The sequence below is a fragment of the Marmota flaviventris genome, chromosome 13 (genome assembly GCF_047511675.1).
Source record: "Marmota flaviventris isolate mMarFla1 chromosome 13, mMarFla1.hap1, whole genome shotgun sequence".
Lineage (NCBI taxonomy): Eukaryota > Metazoa > Chordata > Mammalia > Rodentia > Sciuridae > Marmota > Marmota flaviventris.
This window is the reverse complement of record NC_092510.1, coordinates 102,192,998-102,207,188: the sequence shown is the minus strand read 5'-3', so window position 1 is coordinate 102,207,188 and position 14,191 is coordinate 102,192,998. Positions and strand designations below refer to the sequence as shown.

Sequence of the window (14,191 nt, the reverse complement as noted above, 5' to 3'; positions counted from 1 at the left end):
ACAGGGCTGCCTTGGCCGGCACTCTCTCCAGAGCCTGCGTGCCCGCTGGCTCAGGCCAGGCAGCTGTTTGCAATCCGGCAGGCCCTAGTCCCAGGAAGGGAGGTGGGGCATGTGCACTTGGAGGGCCCAGGGAGCCGCAGGGCATGCGAGGACAGGCTGACCCCAGGCTGGGGGACCAGGGCAGGCCCGCGGGTGCTGCACCGCCCTGGCCAGGCCTAGCAACACTGAAGAGACGAGCCAGGACCAAGAGGCAGAGGAGCCTGTCCACTTTGGGCTGCTTTTACTTACTACTGTGAGCAGCAGGAAGAGCTCAGAAGACCTCAAGCCCTGTGTCTTGGGGGGTGATGACTAAAATCATGGGCTTTGGAGGGCAGGTTCCAGCACCTTCTAGAGCCAGCACCACCTGCTTGGGGAGGGCTGAACTGAAGGCCCCGGAGGAGACAGCCTGGGGTCCCTTCAGCCCTCCCAGGCTAAGCCAAGACCTTGGGGGTTCAAACACCATGCCCTGATGGTGGACATTCAAGATGGCCAGGTTCCTCCTTCCAGAGACAGGACACCAGCTTCTCGGTGCCAGGCCCATCACAAGACAGCAAAGCCCACCCCAGAATACCAGGGCTGGTCCCTCTCTTCTCCCTTGTTTGTGACCCCAAGAACCCCAAGTCTTCCGAGGTTTTTTGCAAAATGGCCACAAGGCCAGAGGCCAGACTCCAGCTCCAGAGCTCTCCCCAAGGCATCCACCTGACTCCTCCTCCAGAGGTCTGCCCTGATCTCCCACAGGCCCTCGCACTCCTGGGCAGAGGACTTCGTCTGAAGTCCCTCCTGGTGCTCCATGCTGAGCAAGGCTGGACAGCACTCCGGGCTCTTCTGTAAACCACCCCCAGCCCCTCTGAATGCACCCCTCTGCACCCCAGCTCCGCCGCCCGAGAGCCGGGCACCTGCAGACAGCAGCTTCACCCTCCTTACACTCCTGCCCCTTGACCTCTGCCAATCACGGTCATGATCATGACCTACAGTAACAATTGTTACCTAATAATAACTCGGCAACAGCAGCAGCAGTCCTCACTGGCTCCTGGCACCTGGCACCTGCCTGGGGCACGGGGCAGCTGCACTGTGCCTGGGCACCACGCCCACTGAAAAACACTTTCTTCCATCCCCCAAGCCACCTGTCAGGTAGGAGGTGCTGCTACTGCCTCTGACCTGCAGATACAGTAGTTCAGATCAGAGAGGTTACTTAATGTGTTCAAGGTCCCACAGCCAAATCTGCTCCCTTGGCCCCCAAAGTCCCCTGTGCCTAGTCCCTGAGCATCACTATGCTGCTTCCCTCTGCCTCCCCGGAATTCCCTTTTCAAAAGTTAAGGAGGGAACCCCACCACAACTGGGGCAGGCCCACCCAAGGGTCAGACAGGCCCAGAGGACGTAGGGATACCCCATCGGTTACCACCCAAGGTGCCCTCCACGGGTCACGCATGTCAGAATTCAGGGAGCTGAAGCCAGGGGTCTTCTAGAACCATGGCTCCTCCCTAGACCCTGGGGTCCCCATCTGCAAGGGGATCCTCGGGCCTCTGAAGCTCACTGTGTAGAGCCCCAGCTCTGCCTGTGGCTCCCTCCTGCAGAGTTTCCTGCTGAGACCCTGGAGGCTACTAGGAGACAGGCCTTGCCCACTCTCCTTTGCTCCTGGCAACCCTGGCAGGGTCACAGGTCTCAAGAACCCAGGCCTCTGCAGAAGTCCAGCGCTGCCCTCAGGGATGCAGCCTCTATGCCAGGGCCTCCTCCTGAACTGCAGCAGTGACCCACAGGGCAAGGCTTTCCTGAAGCTGGACACAGCACCCCACAGCGCCCCTTGCGCCCTGGACACCAGGTGCCCCCGCCCCAGGTCCTCCCAGCAGTCTTCAGGCTGAGCCAGACCTGGCCACATGCTCTGTCTCTGCTGCATGCTCCCAGGGGCTCAGCAGCCTGCACCCCCAGATAGGGGCTGCCAGCTCGGAGGCTGGGAGGGACTGTCCCTGGCTCTGCTCAAGCCCCACGGGGGAGTTCACTGGGGAAACTGCAGGCCCCTTCCAACAGCTGAGCAGGTATACCTGCCTCAGGGGACTGCATCAGGGCTCCAGAGCTGGAGGAAGAATCTGGAGCCTCCATCAGCCCAGCCATACCCTGCATGGACCTAAGGCCAAAGAAGAGTGGCCCCAAGTCTCCCTGGGACACTTTAACAAGCCCCGTGCAGCTCAGTGTGGGAGGTCTGGATGTGACGTAGACAAGGGCACACCCTGTGTCCTGCCCGTCACGATGGTGTCAGCCAGCACTGCAGTGCCTCTGTGTGATCCATGTGAGTGGACTCCTTTATCCACCCAGCAGAGCTCAGAGACAGGTGTTGTTTTATGCCCATTTTACAGATGAGGAAACCAAGGCACAGAGAGGTGCTGCTTAGCTTCCTCCACTGTGCTCAGGCCGGGCGCCCAGGATCAGTATGATGTGGGGCTCTGCCCTGCTCAGAAGCCAGCAGCCGGAGGAAGGGCGTGGGAATCAGCTGCCCTCCGCCCCTCTGGCTTGGGGCCTTCCTCAGCTCCATGTCTGAGTGCCTCAGGCAGGACATGCTTCAGGCCTCCCACGCTGCTGTGTCACAAAAATGACACTGCAGAGTCTCAAGCCCCAGGTGGCGGGTGGCAGCTTTCCTGCAAGCACCCAGCCCTGCAGACCCACCTCCCAGGGACGGACCCCTCAGGAGATGTGTGATGGTTGGCGCCCAACAGGTTCCGTCTAGGAGACCGGGTCTTCTAGGGACACCTGTTTAAGTGGTCATCAGTGAAAGAAGGGGACATCAGGGATTAAAATCAGTGGGTGGGGTGGTCTGGGTGGGCAGCTGTGTGGGACCAGGAGAGCCAGAGGCAGACCCCTGTGGAACCCTGCAGAAGAGGGGCCTGTCGTGCCAAGTCTGAAATTCTCCCAGGGACAACAGCACTAACAGACTGTCACAGCCAAACCCAGGGACCTCTTTCTCCAAGCATTCTCCAGGCCCCGCCCCCTGCTCCCTGAGACCTGTGGGCAGCAGTCTGCAGAACAAGCGGGGTCTCCCCTTGGGAGAAGAGTGTGTGCAGCCCTGGGCAAGGGACAGGAGGCTGCAGCCCTGCTCCTGTCAGCAGGGGAGGCCACCATAAAAAACAGGGGACAACAGGTATCTGCAGCCTCCTCTCTCCTCTCCTGGGGCTCCTCCCCTAGCAGGAACCCTCCCCACCCCACCTGCACCCTCCAGGCTTAAACACAAACCCCTCAGATAGAGGGCCCTGAACCAGGAGGTTTTCAGCATGGCCTCTGGCCCCACACTGTGTGGTCTGGGAATCTGAGGAACGCATCCCTGGCCCCACCCTGGGCCACCTGAGTCAGGAACTCTCAGGGTGGGTCCCCGAGAATCACTGCTCTACTCTGTGCAGAGAGACCCAGAACCAGATGTAAGCCAGACCCTCCTCAGATGGAGACCCTTAAGGCCACAGGGAGGGGTGCCCTGAATCCCCACCTTTGCATCCTCAACCCCAGCCCTTCTCAACATGAGCACCCTCACTGGGGGCTGGGAAGTTCTTGGGTGGAGGGTGTCAGCCGCAGTCCTGGACTGGACACCCACTGTGACCAGAGCACCGACCCACCCCAAGGTGACCATCAAGAAACTTGCAGACCTTGCCACATGTCCCCTGGGGCAAATGGCCTTCGTGAGAACCCCTGCAGTCCACTGGCTTCAGGTGAAGGGAGAGATGCTGGCCTCCCGCCAACTCCGGGTGGCTGTAGCCCTGCCACCTGCAGCATCCTCTGAAGTCCCCCCACCGGTGCTGCCACGCTGCGGGCACTGGGGCCCTGCTCCCACCAGCCAGCGGTTCCCGCCAGCCAGCGGTTCCCACCTGAATGCTGCTGCCACTTGGGCCCAAGGGGGCACAGCTGGTCTCCATTTTCAACGAGCTGTGGCCACTGCAGAGCAGTACTGTTCCAGCCAACTGGCCATTACTGACACCAGAGGCCTCCCTCATATTAATAATAACTGCTCAGAAGACAATCTCAGCCACAACTCCTGTTCTCCGCCCTTGCCCCCAAGACGGGAGGGAATGGCGCTTCTGCCTCCTCCTTTCCATGCAGCCCTGGGTGCCGCGGCCCTCCCCGTTACAGAGAAGGAAGAGCAGCATCTCCGAGGACAGGCACAGACCTCTTCTTGCTCCCTTCCCTGGGAGAGGAGCACAGAGACAGAGGAGGCTGGAAGCCACTCAGCCTTCCCTTAAGGAAAAAAAGAAACAGAAGAAGCAAGCCCGCAGCACAGAGTGGGCGCAGCAGCCGAAGAAGGCAGAGAACGTCCCCAAGGGTCCCTTCCACCATGGCTTCCACATCCCAAGACCACAGGAGCTCAGGTGCCTGCCTGCCGGGAGCCACCTGGCTGAGTCTGCTAGGTGAGCCTGCTTGCTGTGCCCCCATCCCGCTCCCCGCACTCTGCAGGCCTCTGGGGGAGAAGGCCAGCTCTCCCCAAGCCCACAGCGGGCTCCAGGAACTGACCCCAGGGAGCCCGGCTCTGTGAGCTAACTGGGCTTATCACTGGAAGGTCTTGGTGGACCTTCATGTGTACCAAAACCGGAGGAGAACCAAGGCTGGGTGCACTCTGCAGGCCCTTGGCTGGGGCCACGGAGCTTCCCAGAGCCCATGGACCCAAACAAGAGCAGGGAGCAGCTGAGCCACACATGTCCCACCTTACCTCCCCCCCCCCAGCTGGAGTGGGAGGCCACCCCTTCCCCCGCACACCACCACAATGAGGTGCACCAAAATGTGGGCAGTGCTTGGGGGGGCATGGCAGAGGGCGGTGCTCACTGCTCCTGGCAACTGGTCTCATCTGCAGGATGAGACCACGCCCACCTGGGACAGGCCTGGGGTCACAGGCACAGCGGGGGTGACAACCAACGCAAGGTAGGGCCCAGCGCCTACATGAACAGGAGCTAGAGAGAGAACACACTGGGGAAAGCACCCCCCAGTGTCCATCCAGGCACCTTCCTTCAAACATGCAAGGGGGTCCCCAAAGCGCTCAAGCCAGCAGGTCTGCAGCCACGCCCTGGAAAAGCAGGCTGATCCCTGATTGGTCAGTGCTCACCGGGACTGGCAGATGCCTCCCTCCAATTGGCCCATGGCCACATCCTACTGGCCAATGAGCTTCTTGCTCCTGTCACTCCAACTGCATTTCATTTGATAAAATTGGCTGCTCAAGTGTACCGGAAGCTCCTGTGGGCCAGGCACCGCTCACCTGTTGCTTACCTGTTGCTCACCTGTACACCTGGCACAGGTCTGATTCGTGTCAGGAGTCCACAGACAAAACAGCCGCCACCCGATTTCTTCCCACTGGCCTGTGCCCTCTACCCACCCTCCCCCCTGCAGAGCACAAGAGTCCCCTCAGCTTCCTCACAGAAGACTGCAAGAGTCACCGCACACTTTGGGGTGGTTAAAATGTTCACCTTCTTCCATTGGAAGGTCCCTCTCTTCCAAGATCAGGGGCAGCGTTTATCCATTTAAATCTCCCTATACAGCCCACATTTTGATGTCATTTTGTGGCATTGGTTAAAAAAATAAAGAGGCCACAAAATCCCTGTTGCCAAGGTGCTATTAGGGATAGGAAAGGACAGAAGGCTGGATTTCTCCTTCTGTCTGGAGAACAGAACACAGAGGAGCCCTCCACGTCACAGAGACACCTCTGCCGACAGATCAGCCGGGCGCATGCCCCTGGAGCTCTGTGTAATTGAATTTTGAAAAAAGTGGGTCAGACTGCGGTTCCATTTCTTAGGCCTGAGTCACCAAAGGATGGTGACACTCACCACTAATGTGGGGTTATTATTGAAGTTGGGAATGTTCCAGAAAAACGACTGTGTTGATAGGAAGCTGACGGGTTGACGACTCCGAGTATTTGACATGGATGACAAAATGACCCACTGCCGGCTCTGTGCCTCCGAGCGTGCCTCCATTGACCATTCATTCATTCCATAAACCTCTCCCTGGGACCCCGGGTCAGGGCCCCGAAGGAGCCATCTACGGTGGCCAAGCCCTGTGCCCACCCTTTCAGTGCGTGCTGCCTCCCAGTCAAGAATGGGCAGAACACTAAAGTGCTTGGGTGGGATGCCCACAGATCCATCCCCACCCCTAGACCCCAGTTCCTCCGTGTAGAGCGGGGTCCTGGGGAGGGGGCTACTGAACTTGGCCTGGCCCACAGCTGCACAATCACAAACCTCTATGGCTGGCTCAGGACCCTGGGAAGGCGACACTCCCCAGTGAGCACTCTGTGCCACCCTTCTTGTGCCCACCCTGTGGGAGAGACCACGGTGTGGCCCCACACAGGAGAGGAGGAGTGACACAGCAGGGAGCCGAGAGCCTAAACCCAAAGGCCGCAGCGGCCATGAGCAGGGCTCACTCTGTGCTGCAGGTGGGTTCACAGAAAGCCCCCACCAAACTTCTGCTGCGCTTACGATCATCGCCCCCCAGTGGTGGGGAAACTGAGGCATGGGACCATACGCGTACAGCTGGTCCAAGGAGGGACACAGCGGCCGGCCTTGTGGCCTCCAGCCCATGCCACACCCTGTCTCCACGCCATGTCCTGGGGCATCCCAGGGTGTCCTAGGACAGCAGCAGATGCCCAGGGGAAGGCCCATGGGAAGGCCCCAGGCAGGCCCCACCTTCAGCATCCCGAGAAATCCCTGAGCTGAGCCAGAAGTGTTAAGACTGGGGCTTGGCCAAGTGCTAACACCAGAGGAGCCGACTGCAGGAGAATGTGAACAGCGGCGGAGCAGAAGGTGTAACCTGACATCACCCTTCCACTCTCCTACAGATAAAAGGACTCGCCAGATGTGGACAGTCAGAGCCAGCTCCTCCCGCAGCAGGGCCAGAGCCTGTGACCATCCCCTGGCTCTTCAGGTCCCCAGGTGCTGCATGCAGGAGCCCCTGGGGACAGCCGTGTAAGCACAAGTGCATGAGCACACATGTGTGTTTGCATGCCTACACACACGGGTACAAACATGCACACGCAGAGCCCCCCACACCCCAAGCAAGGCCACAGTCCTCAGGCCTCTGCAGAACCAGTGCTCCCTGCCAGCCTGCCTCTCGCCCGCAGGCTAGAGAAGCTCTCTGGACCCCACGTGGAACGTGTGTTCTCCTGGCACGGGCCCCCAGGCAGGCACATGCTGGGGGGCCACCAACCCTGTTAACGAGGGACTTTCCAGTCAAGGGAAGCAGAGAACCCCAGGACAAAGTTTGGAATGTCCTGCCAGGAAGGAGGGACAAGGGAGATTAAAACCAGAGGTGCTGAGCTGCCTTCGCAGTTGCCTCTAGTGGAAGGGCAAGCCTTGGCCAGTCGGCCACCCTGCTCCAGGAAGCCCTCTACCCACACAGAGCAGTCGATCTCCCAGGATGCTCCAGGAGACTCAGTGCATCCCACCTGGGCCCTGCAGTGAAAAAAAAGAGGTCCCCTGCTGGAAGGGCACCCGGTGCCCCTGACTCCCCAGTCCCCCAGGCCAAGTGCAAAAGCAGAAGTCTTCAGGGCCAGGAGGGCCAAGCTGGCTGAAAGGGGGCCTGGTGGCCACAAAGGACTGGTAGGGACTGTGGCTAGATCAGTACCAAAGGAAGAAGGAAGGGAAGAGGGGAGAGGAGGGAAGGGAGGAGAAGAGAGGGGGGAAGGGGGAGGGGGAGGGGAGGGGGAGGGAGGGAAGGAGGGGCAGAGGAGGAGAGGGAGGGAAACAAATGGATCACCTCGTCCCTCCCAGGGCCTGGTCTGGACTGACCCGGGCTGCAGCCCAGGACACTGGGCCTCTCCAGGGGGAGCAGATAAACAGATGTGAAGGAGAAGATGAACTGCAGTCACAGTGGCCGTGCCCAGCAGGAGGGCAGCCGCTCACTGGGATGTGGGGGGGACAGAGCAGGAGTCAAAGGACTTGGGACTCCTGCTCCTGACTCTTGGGCCTCTGTCCAGCAAGGAGACAGACATAACAGAGGGCCAGGAAGAGCCAGCAACTTCCTCCCCATGTGAATCTCCCAAGGCAGCTGCAGGGCCACGTATGGCAAGGAGGGCCACCCCTAACCTGCAGGACACACTAGTGGCTCAGGCTCCAGTGGGGTGCAGAGAACACAGTGCCCTTGGGTAGATGACACACCCCAGCCCTCCAGGGGCTCAAAACCCCAGTCAAGCTCGCTGTCCCACCTCCAGCAAAGTGTGTAACCCAGAAAGAGGGGCGGGTGGTGCAGGGAAGAGTCCAGGACAGGGAGAGGCCCATACCCAGAGGGCAGGGCGGGCAGCGGGCATCAGCTGTGCTGAGCTAAGGGCGTGGCTGTGGGGAGCATCCAGAAATATCCATGGGTGGGGTAAAGGGGCAGCCCTGGCCAGCACCCCAGAAACAGCCCCAGGGCAACATCATCAGAGAAGAGGCTGTGAGGTTGGCACCAGCAAGACACCCTGCGGGGCCACAGCTGGTGGTCACAGCCCCAGGCTGTGACCGCAACTGCACCCTCCAGCCGGGAAATGGGGACCAGCTGAGGGAGAGGGCTTCTTGAGGGAATTGCTGGCCGCTGATCTCCGCCCACTGGCTTGTTCTTTTATGGGGAGGGGAGGGAGGAGGATGGAAAGGGTGTCTTTGCAGCCAACTGGATTGAGTCAGAGGAGATTAACCATTTGATATCTGTCATGTCTCAAAAACTTGGCCGACTCTCCCCACGAATTACAGCAAAAGACGATCACGTGACCAGAGCCCACCAATGGTGCACCAAGGAGATGACCTCAATTTCCAAATATTGGGGTCACGTTTCATTTCCCATACTCTCCGTCCCGCTACAACGTTCAGCAGCCCCGAATGCGGTCTAGCTCTCCACCCCTGCACACACTTGGCCACGAAGAAGGTAGGAAAAAGCTGTGTTCACAGAAAACTCAGAAAACATCTGGCAAATCCCAAGATGGAGACAGAACAGGGGCCCGCTGTGGCTGCTCCCGCCTCCCCAGCACCTCCAGTGGACAGCCGCCCCCGCTGGCAGTTCTGAGGATGACTTCAAGACGGTCCCACCCTGGGAGGTGGAGGGAAGTCCGCGTGCTTCTAAAAGTCTGTTCTGACAAAAGCACTTAGCCAGGCAGCCACCTAGCCAGCCCCACACTTGTCCTTCCAAGAAGCTGCCCCTCGAACAGGAAGGAAAATCACAGCAAAGAAGACGAGCAGGGCAGATGGGCAGAAGGCAGGGACAGAATGGAACCAACAGTCCAAACCCACCAGGCACAGTCAAGCCCAGCCCCAGCCCCAGACTCCGGGGACGAGGACTCCCCTGGAAGGATTTCCTTCCGAGAACCTAGAGGGAACCCCTTCAGAGGAGCTGGGACGGGGCCAAGGCCTGGGCAGCAACAGGGTCCCCCGAGCACATCCTCCCGTTCTTCTCCACACCATTTTTCTGGGGGCCTCTACTGTCAGCCACTTTCAACTGACCCCTGGAGAAATACAAGGCCAGTTAGCCCCCGATTATGGAAGAGTTGGTGGCAATCCAGGGGTGAGATCCCAGGCCCCGGGACTCAGGCCAGGCCTCTCTCCACCCCCCTCGGGCCCCACCGCCCCTACACCCTGCCTGCTGCTCATCCACTTGAGCCCCCCAAGCACTAATTGTGCCAAGAAAAAAAAGGAAAAGAATATTTTAATTGGCAAGCGGAACATGGAAAGGGATTCTTAATCAAGAAGTAGAGAAAAGCTGTCTCTCTGCTGCGCCCACTAGCCCAGCCCTCTGCCCACAGCTCTTCCAGACCCTGGACCAGCCACCAGAGCCTTTGCCTCCCCACTTATCTGTAGGGACTCAGGGGCACCTTTCTCGGATTGGGGCTCTTATGCTTGAGGGTCTGTGAAAACCTGTCCCACAGCTAACCACCTAAGGTGAGGCTGGGAAACACTCCTGCTGGGGGGCTGGGCCAGAAAGCTGGAACTGCAAGAGTCCCCAGGGATAGTCAGCCCCGCTCCCAGAGCCCTCCCATGGAAGCAGGGCTCCTTCTCAGGGCCCACCCTGGCAGGAGAAGTCCCACATCTGCACTTCATCTGAATGACTCCCAGCCCAGATTTCAAGACCATCTCCTGACTTAGCTCAACGCACCCCAGCTTTGAGCAGCAAACCCAAGAAAAATTGCCTCTCAAGGGGGTCCAGGAGGTTTGGGGTAGGATTAGCAGTAGGGCTGATTTACCTCCCTTTAGGACTCCCCAGTGCCCCTGAACACTTGGGTGTCCAAGACTGCAAGAAACCCTGCCCCTATTGAGAGCCAATCCTGCATACGGGGATAGTGTCCAAGGGGGAAGTGCAAAGCTGGGGTCTTAAACTTCTGGGATTCCCCGACCCCAGGAGTCCTGGCCGAATTGATGGGTTGTGACTCTAGGGGGCGACCCTTCCCGGTTTTCAGCTGTAGGGCTGTGTGGGCTAGAGCTGCCCGCCTGTGATGTGGGATAGAGAATGCAAGGTTTCAGGACAAAAGTTTGCCCACTTCGCGAACAACCTCTCTGGCTGATCCGACAGATACGCTGCCCTCTCTTTGCTTGCGCCACAACCCTTCCCGGCCTGCCCGTTAGGGGAGGAAGCGGAGGCGCACCCACAGGGACTGTGTTGGCGCGTCTCCCTCTCCGGGGGCCCCCAACGAATGCCATTCGTTGTCTTGGCCCATGCATTCCACAAGCCGAGGGGGGAAAGTTCTGCAGGAGCGGAAGAGGTCCGCAGCGAAGGCGCCCCGGGATGACAGCGGCGCCAGGGCCCCGGGGACCGCGTCCATCCTACAGCCTCCACGCGCCCGAGCCTCCCGCGCCCCGGGGAGCCCTTACCTGCGCGGCTCGTTGGCGGCGCCCACAGCAGCAGCAGGAGCAGGAGCAACGGCGGAGACAGCAGCCCGGCGCCCGGGCGGAGCGGGCTGCGCGCTTTCCAGCGGGTGTGGACATCCATGCCGGCGGGGCGTGGGCCGGGGCGCACGAGGGCGCTGGGGGCGCACGGGACGCACGGGGGCGCGGGGCACGGCCCTGGCAGCGGACGCAGCTGGGAGCGCGCAACTTTAGGAAGTCATAGGGAGCTCGGCGCCTGCCTGTTCTCCTTTGCAGCGTTGGCTCTTCTGGAAGGGGCGGCTGGCGCGCTTGCCCACGGACAGGAGGGCTCGACTTTGGCCCGCGGGGCGGCCGGGACCCCGCACGGCTCGCTGGCCCGCCTGGCCTTCTCCTCCAAGTCCTTCTCGCCTCCTCCTCGCCGCCGCCGCCGCCCCGCGACCTGCTCCCCGTGGGCGCTCCGCTGGAGTGAGGTCCTGCGCCAGCCGGCGGACGAGGAGTGCGGTCCTCGCCTTCGGCGCCGTGCACTTTTTTCCCCCTTTTCCTCCCTCCCTCTCTCCTGGCAGGCACCCGGGGAGGCTGTCGATCCCCAACCCCCTCAGCAAATCAGAGCCCGGCGCTGGGCTCGCCAAGGCCGGCCCCCGCCTCCCACTGGGCGCCGCGGGCGAGGGGGTGGGGACAGCGGGCGAGTCGCAGCGAGGAAGGGGCTGGCCCGGGGCGGGAGCGGACGTGGGGCGGGCGCGGCGCCCCTGTTCTTTCTGCCAGCGCGCGGGCCAGCAGGCCGTGGGCAGCCTCTGAACTCCGAGGTCCACCTGGCTCCCCAGCTCTTCCCATCCAGGTGCCCGAACCTGGCCGACCTCCAAGAACCAGCGCAGAAGGGGCCCCAAAGTTTGATCAGTTAGGTTAAAAAAAAAAAAAAAAGGATCGTAGCATAGCTCACCCGCCCTAACTTTCTCTTTACATGGAGGAGTTCAGAGCTTCTCTTCTGGGTGGATACTGAACTTCTAATCCAGCCAGATGGGGCGCCCAAGACTGTGGCGTGGCCTACATGTCAGCCAGGACAGAGGATCTGTCTTCCACCATGCCCTGGACTGCAGATTGGCATGGATGCCCACTTGGGGTGTAACTTACCAAGAGGGCCCCAAACGTACTTGGACATGGAACATCTGGATTACTCATCAGAACAAGTCTGGCTGAAGACCCCAAGCTCCCCACCCTCGCTCCTGCCTGCTCCCTGGTAGTCGCCCCTCCAACATAAAGAGAGTGAAGGCATCCCCTCTGGAGGCTGACTTGTGAGGCAGCAGGCTAAGGGAGCAGGGCTCTGGCCTGCCAGTGCTGGGTGGGGGTGGGAGGCTCCCCAGGCTTCCCCAGGCCTTGGAGGCCCCTGAAGCCTGACTCACAGCCCTTTCCTGGAGTTCTGCAGGGCTGGTGTTTAGAAAAGGAATCCAAGTGAATTAAGAAGGCTTTCAAATTCTGAGCCACCCCCATTGCCTTTGAACAAACACTTCCTTAGCCATGAGACAGAGCTGGGAGTCCCCTCTCCAGTTACATCTCCAGGCCAGGCATGAAATTCCCCAGATGCCCTTTGGTACCTGTCATCCTGGAGAGGGTGGGTTTGCTGGATGGCCACAGGCAGGCCCTTGATTTGAGTGGTGGGTCGGGGCGCTGACTGCACAGTTGAGCCTTTGATCTCCCCAGTTCCACACAGCCTTCCTGGTGCCAAGTGTTCACAGAATAAGGGTCGCAGGATCCGAACGCAGACCAAGTGCACTTGAGGTGCAGGAAGCATAGCATAGTTTTGATTCTGGTTTTCACATTTCTTTGTCATTTTGATTTTTTTTTTTACAACTTATATAAATCATGTATGTAATCGGGAGAAATTGTGCGTGGCATTGAGAGTGAGACAAGGCATGTCCCTGCATGTGGGTCATGTGCCTATGTGTGAGTGTTGGTAGGCAGCACTGGTCCTGACTTCCCAGTGCCCCTCAGTGAGTGAGAGGTTAGTTCCAGCTAATAAGCCTTGAGCTCCCGTGTGGCCTGCTTTTCGGAGAGCCACACACTCATGTCTGTGCAGTCAGCTAGCCCTGCAGACATCTGCCATTCAGAACCCGTGTCTGAACTTTGACCAGAATTCATGCAACTGGCCTCTCAAGGGCTGAAGCTCAGGTAGCCTCTCCAAGGTCCCCAAGAGGACCTTATTGTTCCTCTCTGGAACAATAGCAGCCTGGGCTTGCCACTCCCCAGAGGTGCAAGCCATGCAACGACTTGTCCCCACTGACAAACGTGGTTTGTACCCTTGTCCAAGTCTAGGGGCAGGTGAGCAGGTGAGTTTCTATCCCTCCAGGAAACTCAGAGAAAAGTCCCCAAACTCGGCAGCCCAGTCTGCTGCCCTAGGACCATGACAGTATCTGGACAATCAGAATTCTGCTGGCAGCGGTAACAACACCAGCTGTCCCTGAAGGCCTCACAGCGTGGGCCGGCCAGAGCCTCCCACTCTGCGTCCACACCTGCAGCAGCGGTGGGCACCGCAGTAGGGAATTTCTCCTATTCACCGATGAGGAGACGGGGGTCAGAGAAGGAGAGGGACTTACTTAAATCAGCAGCACATCCAAGGTGGAGACGGGAGCCAGGTCTCCTAGACCTCAGCGCACAGTGGCTCCAGGCACTAGTCACAAGGCCTGGGGCACCCGCGTTCCCAACTCTGAGACGCTTGCTCCTGTGAACTGGGGATGAGGAAGCTGGTCTCAGATCCCCATGGAGAGGGCAGGTGAGGGGGCCTGCGCACACTGGAGGTCGGCACACTCGAGGCCCTGTGCAGCTGGGGCAGGCTCCCCACCAGCTGCCATCCCTCTGGGCTTCAGCTGCTCACCTGCATCAGCTCATCCAGCCGAGGAACAGGGGACCAGGAATGGCTCTTTGAGTAGGAGGTGAACCCGTTTGCTCCGGGATGCTGCCAGTCAGAAGACAGTCCACAGCTGGACCCCAGGAGTCCCGCTTTCTGCTCCTGCTGCCGTGGAACCAGCAGGACCCTCCCTGCGTGCCAGGCATGTGGGGAGAAGATGGAACCCTGGTCATCGCGGAGCTCTCTGCATCACTTGGGAAATCTCCTTCAAAGATTAGGCTGTGTGCAAGAGAGGGCTGGATGGGCTGCCCTCGGGCCAAGGGAGCCCCCAGGATCACCAGGCATCCTGGCACGGGTCTCTGCATAATAGGCTGCCATCGCAGGGTGACTTAAGCCATAGGAATCTACCTTGTCACCATCCCGGAGCCTGGAGGTCCAGGTCAGAGCACAGGGGCTCCCTGAGCCCTCATCCCTCGTCTCCCTGGTCTTTATGGAGTCAACCTCTGTGCCTGTGGGTGCTGATCTCTTCTGTCAGGAC

General features: G+C 59.9%; 1 protein-coding gene across 5 annotated transcripts in view; it reads right to left on the bottom strand.

Annotated features, from left to right (window-relative positions):
- Col5a1 (collagen type V alpha 1 chain) overlaps nucleotides 1–11,358 on the bottom strand; it is a 137,155-nt gene extending 125,797 nt beyond the window's left edge. For all 5 annotated transcript variants that reach the window (XM_071601135.1, XM_071601136.1, XM_071601137.1 and 2 more), the window contains exon 1: nucleotides 10,821–11,358. In XM_071601135.1, coding sequence (XP_071457236.1) covers nucleotides 10,821–10,938 — 118 coding nt within the window. In that variant the 5' untranslated portion in view covers nucleotides 10,939–11,358. The remainder of the gene's footprint in view (nucleotides 1–10,820) is intronic.
- Nucleotides 11,359–14,191: the final 2,833 nt, after the last annotated feature.